General features: G+C 40.5%; 1 protein-coding gene across 1 annotated transcript in view; it reads left to right on the top strand.

The window, feature by feature from the left end:
* The first annotated feature begins 6,977 nt into the window (after positions 1-6,977).
* tek (TEK receptor tyrosine kinase) overlaps positions 6,978-20,102 on the top strand; it is a 47,229-nt gene continuing 34,104 nt past the window's right edge. Inside the window, exons 1-2 of the mRNA XM_008103456.3 lie at positions 6,978-7,375; positions 13,684-13,995. Of these exons, the coding sequence (XP_008101663.1) occupies positions 7,282-7,375; positions 13,684-13,995 (406 nt within the window). The 5' untranslated portion in view covers positions 6,978-7,281. The remainder of the gene's footprint in view (positions 7,376-13,683; positions 13,996-20,102) is intronic.

The raw sequence follows: 20,102 nt of genomic DNA, 5'->3' as shown, positions 1-20,102 counted from the left end.
TCTCCCCAGGTTGGATTCGAACCTGGCAGCTTGCAGATCAGCAACCCAACCTTCAAGTCACAAGGCTTTATCCCACTACTCCACCGGGGGCTTCTATAATAATAATAATAATAATGTTTCCCCAGGGGACTCGGGGCGGCTTACAACATAGCTAATACAATAAGTGCAATACAATAAAATACAGAAAATGGAATAAACATTAACAACACTTCAATAAATATAAAACACCAAATTCAGCGCAATCAAATGCAAAAATTAACAATAAAAATTATGAGCATTAAGATAAAAGAACAGGTTGTCCCATTCCAAAAGCTAAGAGAACTGGCAGTTCAATCTTCCACACTGGCTGACAGAATTTTTCATTGCTCCTGAGGCAGTTTGTGTTTGTTGTTAATGGTTAAGTTGACTTTGACTTATGGCCACACTAGAAATTAGAGATCTCCAAGTCACCCTATCCTCAACAACCCTGATTGTGTCTGGCAAAGCCAGGGCTGTGGCTTCCTCACTTGAGTCTATACACCTGAAATGCAGCCTTCTTTTTTTTCTACTGCCTTCTAATTTGTCACACTCTAGAGCAGTGGTTCTCAACCTGTGGGTCCCCAGATGTTTTGGCCTTCAAGTTCTAGGAATTCTCACAGCTGGTAAACTGGCTGTGATTTCTGGGAGTTGTAGGCCAAAACACCTGGGGACCCATAGGTTGAGAACCACTGCATATACCCGCCGTTGTCCAGGGGTCGTTGGGACCACTGTCTGCCTACTTTCCCTTCTCCAGCATTGAGAGGGCCTATCTCAGGATGTCTCCATGGCAATGTGGCTCTCTTTGTGGGTCTTTCCTTCCTTTTCCCCTTCCCTGTATTTACATGTCACCTTTGTTTCCCAGTGAAATCATAGAGGGCCACTTCAACTTCCAACGGCATTTGTGGTACAAATAAACATACATGCTTTAGCTTTTATATAAAGATTATGATGTTGATGATATTTTCTATTTAGTCATGCCTGCTCATGATATGGCCAATGCACAACTCCCTCAGTTTAATCACACTATGTAACACCATTTTTCTTCCTGGGTTAAAATTGTCATTTCCTAATTGGTTCTATCATAAAAACATGGGAAAGGTTTATTAAACTGCAAAAACCTTGTTTTTGCAGGACATCCTCCAGCACATTTGATTAGGTTTTCGATGAATATCTCTCGTAGAGTCTCAACCAATTCAACATAGTTTTTGGCAGCCATAAAAACTATGTTTCTGTAGTATAATAATGACTTTCACCACACAATTAAAGAGGAAATAACACTTTCAAACCAGGAACAGATTTTTTTTTTCAAATTTTGTTTCATGAAGTTATTTTTACTTCTGGGAGAGTTCAAGCTATTTGCTCTAATATCTAATGTCTTTTTAATTGATATCTGTATAAGTCTCCTCCAGCAACACATCTCAGATGAGTTGGTTTTCTACTCCAGTTCTGGATTATGCCAATACAGAAGGCAGCCGGGAGAATGCCCATGTAGCAAATGATATAGCCTTGCTGAAGTGAATGGTACTGTTGTAATAACAAAATTTCTTCCAGACACAAGCTTCTTATGAACAAAACCGGAGCCCCCAGATGGCGTAGTGGACTAAGTGACTTGAAGGTTGGGTTGCTGACCTGAAAGCTGCCAGGTTCGAATCCCACCTGGGGAGAGTGTGGATGAGCTCCCTCTATCAGCTCCAGCTCCATGCGGGGACATGAGAGAAGCCTCCCACAAGGATGGTAAAAACATCAAAACATCCGGGCGTCCCCTGGGCAACGTCCTTGCAGACAGCCAATTCTCTCACTCCAGAAGCAACTCCGGTTGCTCCTGACACACAAAAAAAAAAAAATGAACAAAACCTGTTGCTTTTAAGCATACAGTTCCCACCCTCACATCTCCAGATTTAACACTTGCGGATTTGATTATTTGCAGATCTGATTGATACGATCTCACTACGAATCTCTAGATCCACCAGTGCGACTCTAGAGAGTTGATCATAAATGTGTGCTGGAAAACCTAGAGATTCCTAGAAAGAACACCTTCCAGAGATCTCATCACATGGAGGTCCTTAAGCCAGGGGACAGCGAGATTATCCATGGGGCAGTAGGGAGAATCCATGGGGCAGCCGGGTAAACAGTCAGGCAGCTCTCTGCATTGCCCCCTTACAATCACATGTAGAAACCCATATGTCCCTGGCTTGTTCTTTCGCTGTCCCTGACTTACTCTATGTAAGTAATCACTGGTGTTCTCAAGGCTGCCTTTTAGCATGCTGCCAAGATGCAGGGACAGAGCCCTACCAGAAGTAGCCCTGCATCAGGTGATGGGCTCTGGAAGGCTCCATATTGGCTGTGTGGTATGGGGCCTTTTACCCGTATGATGAGGTCTAGGAATCATTAGGTTCTCCAGCAGAACTGTATGGCCAATGGCCAAGAGAAGGTGACTCTGGACTCACACAGAAGGAGCTAGAGATTCCTAGAGAGCTATCCACTCAGGCTAAAAAAAAAGGAAAAAAGTTTTTCTTTGCAGTGTAACTTTTGTAGGAGTCTTACACCCCAGCTCCAGTGTAAGTGAAGTGCTGATTGTAATCCCAAATCAACAAACTCGGGGTTTGGGAATTCTATTGCAGTGGTTCTCAACCTATGGGTCCCCAGATGTTTTGGCCTTCAACTCCCAGAAATCCTAACCACTGGTAAACTGGCTGGGATTTCTGGGAGTTGTAGATCAAAACACCTGGGGACCCACAGGTTGAGAGCACTGCTCTAGTGGGTCTGGCCTGGAGAACAATTTTTGTCTTCGAGACCCTCAAATCTGCGTGGATATCAGGAGACACTACTGACTGCAGCATTTTTTGCATCTCCCTGCTGATCTTTTTTAAAAATATTTTTCCCCATTTATCCTTTTCTGTTTTGCTTGACTGAGATATTATCCCAAGTTTATTCTGTATCCATGGCTTTGTGGCAATCTTGCTACTGACAACTCCATCGCTAAGTGATAGGAAGTCAAGGTGGATATTTCCTGTACTATTAGGATCCACTCCTATCTATTCTAGAACCATATTGACCCTTAGGAACAATTTGTTAAAGGCTTCTTTGGGTCTTACACCTGATGCTTACTTGTTAGAAATGTTTGTCTTTGCCTTGAACACAACTTGACAGTGCTTCCTCTTGATGTATTACAGTAGACTGTTGATTATATAAGATGTTTTACTCTGGCTCATTTGCTGCTTACAATGCAGACAGCAGTCGTGGACTCTGTTCCCACTGCAAAGTAGGCTCAAACAATGATATGCATTTTCTGTGTCATTACCTGCTTTCCCTTTAACACCTAAGTAACACCAAGAATGGCAACAATTACAGGCAATGGAAGGGGAAATAATATATCGACTTAGTTTAAAAAATGAAAAATTTGTTATTGGTGCCAGTACATTATTGAATAATATGCAAAAATTAAAACTATCAAAATGTATCAGATCACTTTGGTTACAGGGTTGAAAAATCTCATTTTATAGCAAAAGAATGAACATCCTCAGCATTTTTTTCAGTTTCGATAAAATGTGTTCAGCTGGATCTGGTATCTTTTGGAAACAAACTCCACATATATTTTGCTATCTAAAATGCCCAGAATCGCATTCAACAGACAACTTTACAAGAAAGGCAAATAGAAGATCAGACTGGGTTATTTAACAAGACAAAAGGAAATTGGAAAATAAACCCAGGACAGACCACCTTGGAATGAAGAGATGCTGGGAAGATAATGAAGTATATAAGTTCAATAACCTCACATAATTCTTTCCCATAAGCACTGCGATTGGAGAGTGCTGGTGAGTTTCTTGGCGCACATTGCATGACAGCTGCAAAGTCCAGCTCTCTTCCTCCTTTTCTGTGGTTCATTTATGTGAGCCTGTTGAACACACTCTGTCTGGCTTCTGTCTGCTTTATTTTAATGTCTTGGTCTTCAGATAGGTCCAAAGCAAATTGGACTGTGCTATTCTGAACTGAACAAGTCTATTTCAATCTGAAAGATTTTGATCTGGAATTCATACAAATCAGTTCATATTGGCCCAGTTCGCTTTGACAAAATTGGTTGCCTAGCCTTATTCCTTACTCTTAGGCAAGAGCCAGCATGATGTAGTGCTTAGAGTACTGGATTAGGGACATGACTACACTGATCACATAACCTGAATTAGACTAGAAGTCACTCCCGGATGTCCAGATGATATTGAGAAACTTCTGGTCCTTAATGCCAGGTAAAACTGATTAACCTGATTTTACCTTGTATTAGCAGAAGTCAGGGAATGGTATGGAGCATCCCTAAAACTCTGAAGCAGCCATGCACTTTAGATTTGATATGGACAGCTGGGGCAGTTCTAATTTTGAATTGGTCCCACTGTCCACACAGACCAATTCCACCATCCCATTTTCCCTGAACTCCTCAGGGTAGTGGGATTGCCAATGGCACATTTTACACTATTTGTCACTGTGGCAAAGGGCTCCAAGGATACCCCTGGGTATAAATGTGTCCCTGCTCAGGTTTTCCAGACTCAGAGCTGTGTCTTCCTTGATTGAGTCCATCTCTCTGTAATAAGAGTGTCTCCCACCAAATCCAACGCCTTCTACCTGACCAAGCACTATGGTCTCTTTCAGTGATATAGTTTATCATGATTAGTGATGTGTGTGGTACTTGTTTCATCTGTTTCATTTGTCTATTTGTTTAGTATCATCCATTCGGATGCACTAATCAAAAGATGCCATTTTCGGACGAAACAAAAGGCAACCATCATGCTTGCTTTCATTTTCCTTTTGTTTCAGGCTGCGTAACAATAAGCAGGTACTGAAAGAGGGCTGCTTTCCCATTACAACTGATGCGTACCAATGGGTGTTAATAATAATATTAATACTAATAACAATAGTTATTCTAGGACCCTAAGCTGAGTCTGAGAGAGGTCTGCTTCCCCATGACAGCTGATGTGTGCCAGTGGGTGTTAATAATAATATTAATAATAACAATAGTATTCTGGGGAAGACCCAAACATTTTAAAAATTGGTGGGCTAAAAGGGGTCAAAATGCCCTGATTGTGTGGCAATTTTCACCCCTCTAGCCCAAAAACTGAGGGGGGGGGAGGTGAGCCTCGGAAGCCTTCCCATTGCCACCAATGGTCCGAAAACTTTCGGGATTTTTGTAGGGAGGATGAAAATTCTATTCATATAGGCGCCCTGTTTTCTGAAACGAGGACAAATACAAAACTGACACAAAACGAATGAAACTAAACAAAACATTGATTCCATACAAATGCACACCACTACTCATGCTATGTCCAAAGTATGGCAGTCACAATTTAGTCATTTTGGTTTCTAAGGAGAGTTCAGGCTTGATTTGCTCTATTACCCATTAATTACCCATAATAGTCCTATACCATGTTTCAATTGTTGATTTTCTATAAGCTTTCTTCATATGTATATGTATTGAATATATGTATTATGTATTATATCTGTCTGCCTATCTAGCTATCTATCTATAGAAAGAGAGAGACAGAATAATATTGGCTTTACTATGTGTATATAACCCAAATGTATATAAATGGAAATAAAAATAGGTTACCAGAGGTTAAGAATCAAATCAATGATTTCATACTATAAGAAAGGAGATTTTAACTAAATATCTGAAAGACCTCCTTGGGAACAATGTTATTTGACAGTGGAATATATAACCCCGGAATATATAACTCCTTCATAAGCAGATTTTAAGGGGATTTGGAACAACACAACATATCTCGGAGCAGTGATCATCCAAGTTCTCTTTAAAAACTGCCTAGGAAGGATTGTGTATTCAGATACCAAATACCAGGGCTGCATATTCCACTGCCAAATTACATTTGCTGTCAGGGACAGCTTTCAGATATTTAGTTGAAATCTCCTTTCTTGTAAGATCAAAGCACTGGTTTGGATCTTATCCTCTGGTAACATATAAGCTGGCAGTGAGTTGGACAAGAGCGCCATTGGTGGTCTTCCCAACTCTATTCTTCTATGATTACAGCACTAGGTCCCTGACCATGGAGGATAATGCTGAGTTGTCTCAAATAAGTGGTTCCCAACCTGTGGTCCGTGGACCACCAGTGGTACCCAAGAACTAAAATATGGTCCATGGCCTCACCGTTACTCCATCATTGCAATGAGAGCGACTGGTCTTGTGAAACCCTCTTATAGTGCCGAGGCAATGAGGATGTTGTGAGGGGAGAGGCTGACTCCCCACCAGAACTGTTCCATTTGGCGCCTGGAGCTGGGACGCCATGGTATGTTCATTTTTAGGGAATATTCCTGGTGTTATTCAGGGCTGATTCAGAAAATTGCATTGAATAGACCTCATCAGCTCTAGATTATTAAATATGGTTTTCTGTGGGTGAGCAGATAGAAACTACTGGATGGCACATGTTCTGTATCAGAATCTAGAGCTGATGTGGTCTATCCAATGCAATTTTCTGAATCAGCACCCTAAATAACCAAACCGAATCTAAAGATGACCAAAAACTGATTCGTAACCCTTTTGGTACTAACGTTGGAGAGTGGTCCCTGGTCAAAGTGGTCGCTGGTCAAGTAGTCCGTGGTCAAAAAAAAATTGGGAACCTTTGTCTCAAACCTTGGATCAGCTTGTGGAGAATGAAATAACCCTAGAGAATTTAGGAATTAGATATTATATTTACAGAAAGATAATTCAAGAAAACAAAAGGGTGGGGTTTTTTACCCTAAAAGCATTTTATGGGAGCCCTCTTGGTTTGCATATGACTTCTGGGAGTAATTAACTGATGGAAGAGGAGGTGGGGTGGCAAACTGTCACATGCCATGCCTAGGCGGTGGTGTGGCTTGTTATTCTCATAATTCTTCCTACTGGAGGATATCCCCATTGTTTCTGGCAGTGCTGGCCATGACCTGTGTTGGTGGGGTTCTCTAAAAGTAACTCTCCCCCTCCCTACACACACAGCAGCAGCAGATACTTGTTTAGAAGTGTTCGGCAGCTGGAGCTCAGAGATCTTCAGAAATCCTGCTGATACAGAATGCCTTTAAGATCCTGCCTTTCTCATCCTAATCTACAGAGGAAACAGGAAAAAGGAACTTAAAACTCCCTTTGCTCAGACAGCGACAAAGCTCTCTCTCTAACCCACTCCCGCATTGCAATTAACGTGTTGCTCCCTGGTGGGAAAAGCACTGCTCTACGATGCAAGCAAAGAGCTAGGACTAAGGGCTATCATCCCTCTGAAAGGACACTGTGATTCCATGAGCTGCCGTGCAAACTGGATGGATATACTTGGCAAAGCGTGGACTTTTTCAGCACTTCTAGTTTTCTGTGGATCCAGCTTCATGCTTTCAGGTAGGGCTCCTTATGGTTATTTAGAGGCAATCCAACTAACATCTGGGATATACTGGTAAAGGTTTCAGAACCTGCCTTTGTGCTCAACTTGTATTTTTCTCTTTACTTGATTCCACGGGAAATTGGTTCCACACTGACGGGATGCTGAAGCCCAGTAAAGTTACTGTGTAGGGAGCACAAACATGTGGCCATGCTGGCTTTGGGATTACAATTTTGGGAGTTGTAGTCCCAAAAAAATCACTTTTCTGAGCTCTGCACATTAACTTACGGCAAAGCACAATCTAATGCAACAAGCTGTCACAGTGGGGGTTTGGGGTGTGTGAATGTGTGAGTGAGTGGAGCAGTTAACTTTCTAGATGTTGAAGACAAATGTACAATTTTGGATCAGTGTAGATTCTTTTTATAAAAATTCAATGACCTATTCTGTGTTATTCAGAAATACCAGATCGGATGTCTGATAAATCTGTGTTAAAGAACAGGCTGTTTGGTTGTTTGTTACAGATGTGTTCTTAGTATAATATTGCATCCCATTCAATTCAGGCAGTAAATGTGGGAAACTAATTCTTATACGATATGCATTTAATTTAAAAGCTTGCATGAAACTACTTAATGGTAGAGTTAACGTCCTTTGTTGCTCTATTCAGAAGGAATTGCAAGTTATATCATTTATTGTAATCAGTCACAGCAAATTTCTTGCAGGCCTTTGATGACTGGGCAGGTTGGTTGTTTATTGAAAGATAACACTGCAATGCCTTTATTTTGTTTTGTTTTAACTTCAATAAGTCTCTGTACTCTAAGATAAGTCTATTATATTCGCTCTTCCATTATTTTTTTAAGAAAGCATGGTCTTATTTTCTTATTTGTAAAAATGCCAATGCACTTGCAGGGAAAACAACAAAAGAAGCCGTTCAAAACTAGAGATAATCCAAGTATTTTTGTGAACCCTTGATTCAAATCCTATCAAAGTGTTGGATTCGATGAATATAGAGGCTTTAGCATACCACTATCACTTAACCTCACTTGCCCATCCTTTAAATGGGAATGAGGTTCCTATTTCCCAAGATGCTTGTGAGATTACATTAGAGAAAAACCAAAAAGTGACAACAAATACACACAATTTATACTACTTTGGTGACCCTGTCACAATCATACTTAGGGAATCCCTCTGGAATAGTTTGTGAGCTCTTTCATTCCAAAAATGTATATTGGTTTGTAAGTCTCAGAACTAGATTTTTTTTTACAAACTGTAAAGTCCATATATGAGCTGACAACTAACTCCCTGAAATTTCTGAACTGCACAGTAGAATCTGTAACTGATAATTATTAGAAAGTGATCCTTAAGTTAACTTTTGTCAGCTTCTGAAAGCAGAAAAAGATAACACGACAAGCAAAATAAAAAAAATACAGTTTATTTTCCTATAGCCTTGTATATATGTATTTTTACAACCCAACACAATTAGCTCCATTTAAGCATGTCAAAGTTCCTTGATCACCTTTCAGTTGCTGGCTTCATTTTTGCAGACTGAGAAGTTAGAAAACATCAGAACTTGTGTTGAGAAATTAGGAAACATTCTATTATGTTGGTAAAAATCAGAATTTGTGTCGGCTACACATGGCTAGCCATCAAATCAAGAACATGACAATAAATCTATATCAATTTCCACCACACTGTATTTTAAAGAGAAAAAAAAGAGTCAGAAAGCCATGAGTTCAAATGCTACTTAATAGTTCTGTATCCTTTTTTTTTACAACCTGACTTTCCTTTCAGGAATAGTTCCACAATAAAGACAGAGAGACATATATGTTTGAAATAAAGGACTTAGATATGAATTATTCTTCCAAAGTGAATGTATGCATATTGTATCAATGTTAATCTATACCAGTTATGGGCAAACTTTGGCCCTCCAGGTGTTTTGGACTTCAACTCCCAAAATTGTGGGAGTTGCAGCCCAAAACACCTGGAGGGCCAAAGTTTGCCCCTAACGGATCTATACTTATGTCTTTCTTCTTCCTCCGTCACTCATTTTACCACCTGACTGCCCTAAAGACACTTTGACATCTTTTGTCCCCTTGACATTTTCCTTAGCACCTCAAGGGAGCCTTTATTCTTCTCCAGAATTGATATAGGCACAGGATGAGGAATAAGAGCTAGCTTAATTTTGGGTGCACATTTGAACCCAAGTATTGAAAAGGTTCCAACCCATAAGGCTCAACTGCTTTAGGTGTGTATTGTAGTCACACCCATCTCAATAGATCTGTCAGCTTTCCCGCTTTTGTTCAAGTGTGATATCATGTTTCCTGGGGCCAGCGGTGGAAGACAATGCAAACACACCCTCCTCTAGATACAACAGGCGGAGTCCAGGAAAGCAGTATTGACATTTCCAGAGTAGGGGAGGCATGAGACTCAATGCTATTGGCAGCGTATTTTTTTTTAACAACACACTTAACCTTGCTCCAAATGGTAGGGAAGGGAGGGGGGATCTGTTGTGGGCGTTGCTGCTGAAGAGGCAAAAACCGACCCCACCCTTGTTCCAAGGTGGGGACCAGGCCTCCCTCGGTTTTGGTGCCAAAGTCATGGAATGTGTCCCCTCCTTTTCCTTGTGAGACCCACCAAGAGGATCCTTGCCAGCATCCCAAAAAACACCCCTACCTCCAAAAACAGCTGCCAAAGGAAATACTTCCAGGAATGTGTTGTTCTTTCCTCTAAATTCTATAGTAGAGAATGCCCTAAAATGCAGAGTCAAGGTCCAAACGTAGGACAATGTTTAGGGCAAAAGAGCAAAGGAATTCAGAATTAATAAACATCAGTCCTCGATGACTAGTATGTACCAGCTTGAACTTCTGACACAACATGAGATATGTTGTTTGGCTGTCTCCTTCTCCTTCCTCCTCTTCTTCTCTCTTCTTTTTCTTCTCCTCTTCCTCCTCCCAGCTTAGCTGTAGCAATAGATAGGAAACTTTGATCTTTTGATTATTTGCTTGGAATAAAAACCCAGTGGCAAAAGCGCTTTGCTATAAAGAAAGAAGCCAATCTCCTGCACTTCAAATAAAACAGGACATGTAGGCCAAGGAACATCAGGGTTTGGTTAAGATGGCAACAGTTATTAATGTGGAATAACATGCCATCTAGGAGGGACTGCAGCAGATCGCTTTTGCAAGAGCCTGCAGGGAAAGTCAATATTCCTTTTCCTCTCTCCTCTGAGTGCAAATTACTTTTGGACCTGGAGCTCAATTTGCAGCCATTGAAATAAGCTAAGACCAAGGGGGAAAGAGGAGGAGAGAGAAACTGAAACATTTTACGAGCATGAAAAATTGGGATGTCAGCATATGATGGGATCTGTCCCTTCCCACTCAGGATTGTTGGAGGGTTTGAAGACTGCCAGAAAGAATGCCGTAACTGGGGAAAGTGTAGCAGGAATGCCTTTATGAAGTATTAGAAAGAGATGCTAAATTAGCACCAATTATACTATAGAGCAGTGGTTTTCAACCTGTGAGTCCCCAGATGTTTTGGCCTTCAACTCCCAGAAATCCTAACAGCTGGTAAACTGGCTGGGATTTCTGGGTGTTGTCGGCCAAAATGCCTGGGGACCCACAGATTGAGAACCACTCCTATACAGGGTATTTTTTTTACATGCAACTCAATGTGGACACCTATTGCAAAGCTCAATGCTTATGCTAAGTCACAACAACTGTTAATATTCAGGGCTATGAAGAACATCATGCATTTTATGATAAAGTGTCATAGCTGCATTTTATCTATGAATCATTACGAAAGGTAGTTGCATTAATATTTTGTAAGAAATCTTTTGTGAATGAACTTTTGTCTAGAAAGCAGTTCTGTTCATGGATAACATGGGCCCCATCTACACCATACAATGATATTGAATAAAGTGGCTTCGCTGTGCAGATGATTACATATGAAATCCTGAAACCATTCTGAAGGCCAGATGGTGATTACACAAACCGCAGAGCACTGATGCACATTAAGAGCTGGCTTTTGTAAACTTTTGTGGGAGTTTGTTGTCTAGCTTCAAACTTCATTAAATGGGGCCATGGGCTTCTGTCTCCATTACGTAACACAATGTTATCTAAGTTATCATATTAAAGTGTGGGGTTGCAGTGTACTCATTGGGAGTGGTCAACATAAATGTGCTTCATTCCTCCTCCATTAAAAATGCTGGCATGGAAGGTGCCTCCTCCCTTGGATGGGAGCCCAAAGTACATGTGTTGAAAGCCCAGATTGAGCACTGCTGTTGTTTATCCTCCTAATGAACTGCTCTTCTGAGCTCATGCCTTTTGATAATTCAGGAAGTTCTTTTCAAAGTTGGCAAGGCTCTTATGGGGCTGTGGAAGACCCTCTGTGAGTACAAAGCAGGAATGGGGAACTTATAACCTTTTAGAAGTTGACTGAATATAACTCCTCACCACTGTACATGCTGTTTAGGGGTGATGTACATTAAAGTCCAAAAATATCTGGGGATCACAGGTTTTCCATCACCTGAACCTGAATATAAACATGAAATTAAAAGAGATGCAAAATACTTACAATTGGTATGTACAAATAAGCCAGGACTGGCACTAAAAGGAAAATGAGATCTCTACCACCACCACCACTATCTCCTTCTCCTCCTCCTCCTCCTCCTCCTCCTCCTCTTCTTTCTATAGAATAAATAACTCTTCCTATAAGAACATGATGAACCCTGATGGATCAGATGAAAAGCCGCTTGAGACTAATATCCTCATTCAATACCAGCAAAGCAGGCAATACCACTGGATAATATTTATCATCATCATGATTAACGGCTGCTGATAACTTTATCCTCCATGAATGTATTTCACTATGCTTTAAAGCTTTTTCTACTTTCCTCATGATCCCTCCAACCACAAATCATGTTATTTCCTGCCTTTGGGACATGTTTGCTTAGATATCATAGAGCAATCCCTGAAATAAGAGGAAAGACCTAATATAACCAAGCAAAACTGTGCTCAGTTGTTATGCCTTTGGAGTATGTGGATTTTGTATTTGAAAAATCCTTGGCGTATATAGATGCATATGTACTTTTGAATTAGACTTGTGGTCATTGTGGTTGGATTCTGCATAGTTTTGCTGTTACTAAGAGAAATATTCTTCAAGGCTAAATCACTCACTCTTAGAGTTGGAGGAGATCACAAGAATAATTTTTCCAACCCATTACTCCTGAGAGGTGACCATCTAACCTATGTTTCAAGACCTTCTAGAAGTAAAAATCACACCTTCCAAGGCAGTTATTTCAATTCAAACAACTCTCACTGTCAATAAGTTTTCCCTAACATTTAACCCTAGGAGCCCCGGTGGGGAAGTGCGTTAAAGCACTGAGCTGGAGACCGAAAGGTCCCAGGTTCAAACCCCGGGAGCTGCGTGAGCGGCCGCTGTTAGCACCAGCTCCTGCCAACCTAGCAGTTTGAAAACATGCCAATGTGAGTAGATAAATAGGTACCACTCTGGCAGGAAGGTAACGGCGCTCCATGCAGTCATGCCGGCCACATGACCTTGGAGGTGTCTACGGACAACGCCGGCTCTTCGGCTTAGAAATGGAGATGAGCACCAACCCCCAGAGTCAGACATGACTGACTTCACGTCAGGGGAAAACCTTTACCTTTTTTTAACATTTAACTGCTCATTTCCATTCTTGTAATTTGAAGCTTTTGGTTCATTTTCTGCTCCCTGAATCATAGAAAAGTATTTACAGTATTTAATGATGGGTACGGTATCACTCCCAGATTTCTCTTCAATCAGCTAAATATATCTAGCTTCTCAACCTGTTCCTCATAGGGCTTGGTTTCCAGAACCTTGGTCACCCTTTGATGGACACATTTTAGCTTGTCCATATCCTTCTTGAATTTTGGTGCCCAGAACTGGGTATAGCATTCCTGGTGAAGTCTGATCAAAGTAGAAAAGAGAGGTACCATTACTTCCTTTGATTATATTCCTTGCCTTGGTTTTTTTGGGGATTTTTTTTTTGAACCACCACATCACATTGTTGATTTTGGAAAGATAAATATTCAGCACCTATCATTCATCATTCAGAACTCCATATCAACATATATTTTATAGACTTCACCTTCAAAGATACGTATTTTTGTAAATATGGTTAGTTTGTTAATGTATCTCCCTGGCCAATTTTCATGTTACATACGCCTTGTTTCTTGACTTTTTCATATTCTTCCTTCCTCTTTCCCTTTCTTTGTATTTCTGTTTAAAATGCCAGTACGATAATTATTTTAAAAAGGAAACAAAAAGAGTTAAACACTTGTTCTTTTCTTTGTAGGTGTCGTGGAAGCAACATTTGATTTAATACTGATCAATTCACTCCCAACTGAGGTTGATTCAGAGACCTCGCTGATTTGTATCACATCCAGATGGTGTTCCCTGGACTCAATCAAAATTGGCCGAGATTATGATGCCTTGATGAACCAGCATCCGTCCCCCTTGACAGTAGTGGAAAATGAAACCAAAGGAGTGTCAAAGAAAGTAGTATGGCAAAGGGAAAAGTCTGGTGAAAGTATTGGAGTATACTATTGTGAAGGGAAATGCAGAGATAAAGTGAAGAGGATACATACAATGAAGATGCAACAAACAGGTACTTTTACTGTTTTAGAGGAAAACACAGATATCAAGTTGGGAAACAGTCTTGTCCTCATTGAGGACAATGCTGTCAATGACCATCAAAAGACTGTGTGTGTATGTGTGAAAGTGAAAAGACGGGTGCTTCCCTGCCCCCCCTCCCACAATAATTAATCAAGTTCTTCAATTTGCACAAGAAACTTCTGTACAATAGGATATTAATGAAAACATGCAAACAACCAATAGCTATGATCATTTGTGCAAGAAAAGTAATAGCTCATTTGGGAGAAATCACTCACACAACTTGATCAAAAGAGTTTTCCGCAAAAAAAATGTTCAGAGATACACAAGGATTTGTCATCTCACCCAATGGGAAGAAGTATGTGGAGATTTTTCTGTATTAAACATGATAAGCAAAGATTTACATACCAAGTATCAAAGTCTTGCTTTCATCTTTACATAGAGAGAGATAAATAATTAAGCACGGGTAGTAAGTAATCCTGATGGGATGACGTTATATCCAGGGTGCTTTCAGTGGAGCATAAATAGCTACTGTTTGTGACAGCATATATCCACTAGTATCAAAGGAACTGTGTCTTGGCATATAGTTTGCTCAAACACAAGAGGGGGAAGGTAAAATGAAATTACACCCAATTCCTGCTCTTGGTTACTCAGAATGAATGTCTAGGATCCATTTACAATGTAAAATTAATGCAATTTGATTTCATTTTAACTGTCATGGCTCAAAGCTATGAAATTCTGAAATTTTTCGTTTGGTGAAGCACCAACACACTTTGGCAGAGTTTTTGCAAAATGGAAATCTCCATAACCTTTTTGGAGATTTTATGCTCTTTGGAAAGATATGACCTGTTAGACGTCACAACCCTTTGGGAAAATGGCATTCATCAACATTCATGCAAGGCAACTAGGTTTCTTAGCTGTTGAACTGTTCTGTTAGGGACAAAGATATGCCAATGCACAAAACACACACACACACACATATATATATTCAGCAGAGTTTCAAAGGTGTTCCTTTTAGTTCCCTATAAAATATCTACTCTACCTTAAAATATATTTGCCTTTAAATTATGCTCTCAAGAGACAAAAAAAGCAGACTTCTTTAAAAGTAACATAGATGGTTTACTCACAAACTTCATGTATTCAGCATATAGGTACAAATAGGATTTGAAGTAGTTTCTCTGTGTAGGTGACACAGGGCATCTTTCTCAGATTCAATAGTCCATAGCCCAAAGTATCTCTCTGTTCTGAGAGTCTAATACAGTCTGTGTCTAATTTGAAAGTCCAATGAAATCTCTAAGCATACTGTTCCTATGGAAGTCTAAATTGAACTTCTTTCTAAAATGGTGTCTGAGCCTTGAACAAGCCCAGACCTGATCACATGGTCTGCAGCCTCTTCCACAACAAAGAGTTGATAAAATTGCATACCAATACACACATGTACAAAACAGTCAGCAATTATATACATAACTAATAACAACTGCAGGCTTGAGAAGGTTGCTATTTCCAACAAGGGCCTCCTTAATTATTGTTAAAAGGGAGGAATCATGATCAAAATAGATATTAGAAGGTACACATGCTCTCAGAGGAGCCCCAGTGGCGAAGTGTGTTAAAGCACTGAGCTGCTGAACTTGCAGACCGAAAGGTCACAGGTTCAAATCCCGGGAGCGGAGTGAGCGCCCGCTGTTAGCTCCAGCTTCTGCCAACCTAGCAGTTCGAAAACATGCCAATGTGAGTAGATCAATGGGTACCGCTCTGGTGGGAAGATAACGGCGCTCCATGCAGTCATGCTGGCCACATGACCTTGGAGGTGTCTACGGACAATGCCGGCTCTTCGGCTTAGAAATGGAGATGAGCACCAACCACCAGAGTCAGACATGACTGGACAACGTCAGGGAAAAACCTTTACCTTTACACATGCTCTCTATATTTTTCTCCCACAATGGGATTTTCCCAGAGATGCCTTGGCATACAGTCTTATAAATCAAGTTCTTCTATGAGATCCAGTGAATTGTCGCAAAGCAAAGCACACTACATGCAAGATGTGTAGATATGGAAAACTTGTGAGAGCACCCTTCCTATTGCATATAAAACACAGTCAGCATAGTAAGTTTTATTCCTTGAGGATAAAGGCAAAGTGAGATTTCCTGCAGCTTTGTCTCCAGAAATGGGTGGAATGGGAGTTGATCCTTATCTCAGTTCTGGCAATCAGAAAGCCAGAACTGAGATAAGAAAGCAATCTGGCAATCTATGTGACCTATGCAAAACTAAGAGATTTGAAGTTTAACAGATGTGTTCTAAAACTTACTGCCATAGGAGATAAAGATAATTACAAGATGCTTGGAAGTATTTCTCATAAATTATAGGATTACTAATTGTTTTGTTTCTATGTTACTTTGGAATTTTTATGGACAACGCATCTGGCCACAAAGCAGATGTTGCATGGATGATAATCAGGGTTTTTGTAAAAAAAAAAAAAAAAGAAGAAGAAGAAGAAGAAGAAGAAGAAGAAGAATACCAATCAGTCCTCCAATTTTTCAGTGCAGACAAGGCTTTCCTTGTTAAATTGTTCAAAACAGTCAAGAGATTGTGTCTGTGACTGAATGTCTATGACCAAAATAAGATCTCATCAGCCCTCTCATGTTGCCCTTTGAAGGGACCATTTCTGGAATTTTGTCACACATCTGTCTTCTTCACACTACAGCCGTCTGTATTAGATGTCAGAGGTCATGTTTCCATAGACATATCTTTGATCTGATTTCATTAATTCTAACTAAGTTTAATTCCTTTCTTGTCTTATATTCATCCTGTCTATTATCAGTCCAGTATATTATTATTTTTGCAATATGTGGGAGCATCCTAGACTACAGAGAATATTTTCAAAAGTAGAAGGCTAGCCATTTTGGATGCTGCTGTTGTAGACTTTCATTTCATTTCAGTTCAGTTCATTCATTCATTGAGTTTATATCTTGCTTCTTCCCCAGAATAGAATTCTGCTAAAACAATTATTTTACAGAAATTTTAAAAAGTCAATTCAACATCTCTATTGTTGAAAACATGCTTAAAATAGTTAAACATATTTTCAATAAACATTGATAGAGTAAAGCATTTTTAAAAAGCATACCTCTTAAATATGTACATAGGCATACAACACCAACAACTCCATAATTACTTAGGTAAAACATTTCCCCTACTAAGAAAAAGAAAATAAGAAGACTTCCCATGAAAGGGGTTCCACAATCATTGTCAGAAATATTAAAAAAATTAACTAGGTATTTTTAATTACAAAAATGTGAGTCAAGCACTGAAAGGGTTAAATAACCTAGCATCGTCCTGAGGAGAATGAGTAGGCCGAAGCTTGTTAGAGTTAGTGGGCCAAAACTAGTGTCGTCCTGAGGAGTATGGGAAAGCTTCAGTGTGAGAGAGCTCTCAGTGTGAGAAGGCCCCAGTATGAAGTCCCAGTGTGAGAAGCTTCAGTGAGAGAAGCCTCAGTGTGAAAGATGCTGTGTGTAAAGCTACTGTGTGAAGCCCCTGCGTAAGTTCGATGTGAAAGGAGTTTCTGTGAGAGCGAAACTGTTTTTGTCTGCATGAGAAAGAAGCCCAATGTGGAAGCAAAGAAGGGAGTACAAAGAACTTTATTTGTGTTACAGAAACCTTGTTCTTGTAAATAGTGCAACCATATTATTTTGCTTCAAAGAAAAGCCTCCTAAGGAAGAGATAACATTGGGTCTCTGTGTTTTTGTTCTTTATATCACTTTTGGCTACTGGTACTGTGTCATGCTGCTGCTAATAAGTTACTCTGCTATTCATTTATGGAGAGGGTCTTTTGTTAATAAGCCCAATTGCCCCACAAGATCATTGCTCTAAAGAAAAGAAAGTTGAGATGCCAATGCTATAACCCATTAGGGAATGGCAACAATTCAGTGACGCAACACTTTTTCATACAAAGCTGTACAGATATAGTGCCTGACATTTTTAATTCACTGCCAACAAACAGGTTGGGTGCATTGACAGTTCCTCTAGTTGTGGCTCTGGAGAGTTACCGCGAGTGCGAATAGATTCAGGATAGACAAAGGGTTCTTTATGGGATACATGCTGCCCTCCAAGATTGTTTTTGGGACCCCCAGGAATAAAAAGAATCTTTTAAAAAACACGATGTTTAAATAAGGTGACATGTAGACTTTTTGTTTTTACAAAAACCTTGTCATGGGTCTAAAATGACCCAGTAACTCCACCCAATGAAAAAAAACAACACCTTGAACACTGTTATAAAGTTGTTGGGAGCAAATAGCTTTATATTAAAAAACAAGGGAGTTAAGGATGGATGGGAGTTTTTCAAAAGTGAAATACTCAAGGCGCAAATGCAAACAGTGCCAACAAAGAAGAAAAATAAGACAAGTGCAAAGAAGCCAGAATGGATGTCCAAAGAACTTCTAACTGAGCTAAAGCTCAAAAGTGACATGCACAAGAAGTGGAAAAGGGGAGAAATCACCAAAGAAGAATTCAAACGTATAGCCAACACCTGTAGGGAAAAGGTTCGCAAGGCTAAAGCGCAAAATGAGCTCAGGCTTGCCAGGGACATAAAAAACAACAAAAAAGGCTTTTTTGCTTACGTTGGTAGAAAAAGGAAGAAAAAGGAGGCGATAGGGCCATTGCAAGGAGAAGATGGGGTGATGGCGACAGGGGACAGGGAAAAGGCAGAACTACTTAATGCCTTCTTTGCCTCGGTCTTCTCAGAAAAAGAAAGCCATCTTCAATCTCAGCAACACGGAATGGATGAAGGATTGGGGGAAATCCAACCCCAAATAGGGAAACAAGTTGTCCAGGAACACTTGGGCTCTCTAAACGAATTCAAGTCCCCAGGGCCAGATCAGCTACACCCAAGAGTACTGAAGGAACTAGCGGAAGTTATTTCAGAACCACTGGCAATTATCTTCGAGAGTTCTTGGAGAACGGGGGAAGTCCCAGCAGATTGGAGGAGGGCAAATGTGGTCCCTATCTTCAAGAAGGGAAAAAAGAACGACCCAAACAATTACCGTCCGGTCAGCCTCACATCAATACCAGGCAAAATTCTGGAAAAGATCATTAAGGAAGTGGTCTGCGAACACTTAGAAACAAATGCGGTCATTGCTAATAGTCAACACGGATTTACCAAAAACAAGTCATGCCAGACTAATCTGATCTCTTTTTTCGATAGAGTTACGAGTTGGGTCGATACAGGGAATGCTGTGGATGTAGCGTACCTGGATTTCAGTAAGGCCTTCGACAAAGTCCCCCACGACCTTCTGACAAACAAACTAGTAAAATGTGGGCTAGACAAAACTACGGTTAGGTGGATCTGTAATTGGCTAAGCGAACGAACCCAAAGGGTGCTCACCAATGCGTCGTCTTCATCATGGAAAGAAGTGACAAGTGGAGTGCCGCAGGGCTCCGTCCTGGGCCTGGTTCTGTTCAACATCTTTATTAACGACTTAGACGAAGGGTTAGAAGGCACGATCATCAAGTTTGCAGACGACACAAAACTGGGAGGGATAGCTAACACTCCAGAAGACAGGAGCAGAATTCAAAACGATCTTGACAGACTAGAGAGATGGGCCAAAACTAACAAAATGAAGTTCAACAGGGACAAATGCAAGATACTTCACTTCGGCAGAAAAAATGGAAATCAAAGATACAGAATGGGGGATGCCTGGCTTGACAGCAGTGTGTGCGAAAAAGACCTTGGAGTCCTCGTGGACAACAAGTTAAACATGAGCCTACAATGTGATGCGGCTGCTAAAAAAGCCAATGGGATTCTGGCCTGCATCAATAGGGGAATAGCGTCTAGATCCAGGGAAGTTATGCTCCCCCTCTATTCTGCCTTGGTCAGACCACACCTGGAATACTGTGTCCAATTTTGGGCACCACAGTTGAAGGGAGATGTTGACAAGCTGGAAAGCGTCCAGAGGAGGGCGACTAAAATGATTAAGGGTCTGGAGAACAAGCCCTATGAGGAGCGGCTTAAAGAGCTGGGCATGTTTAGCCTGCAGAAGAGAAGGCTGAGAGGAGACATGATAGCCATGTACAAATACGTGAAGGGAAGTCATAGGGAAGAGGGAGCAAGCT

Source organism: Anolis carolinensis, chromosome 2 (genome assembly GCF_035594765.1).
Source record: "Anolis carolinensis isolate JA03-04 chromosome 2, rAnoCar3.1.pri, whole genome shotgun sequence".
Taxonomy (NCBI): domain Eukaryota; kingdom Metazoa; phylum Chordata; class Lepidosauria; order Squamata; family Dactyloidae; genus Anolis; species Anolis carolinensis.
The sequence above is the reverse complement of the archived record's forward strand: the minus strand, read 5'-3'. Positions and strand labels throughout refer to the sequence as shown.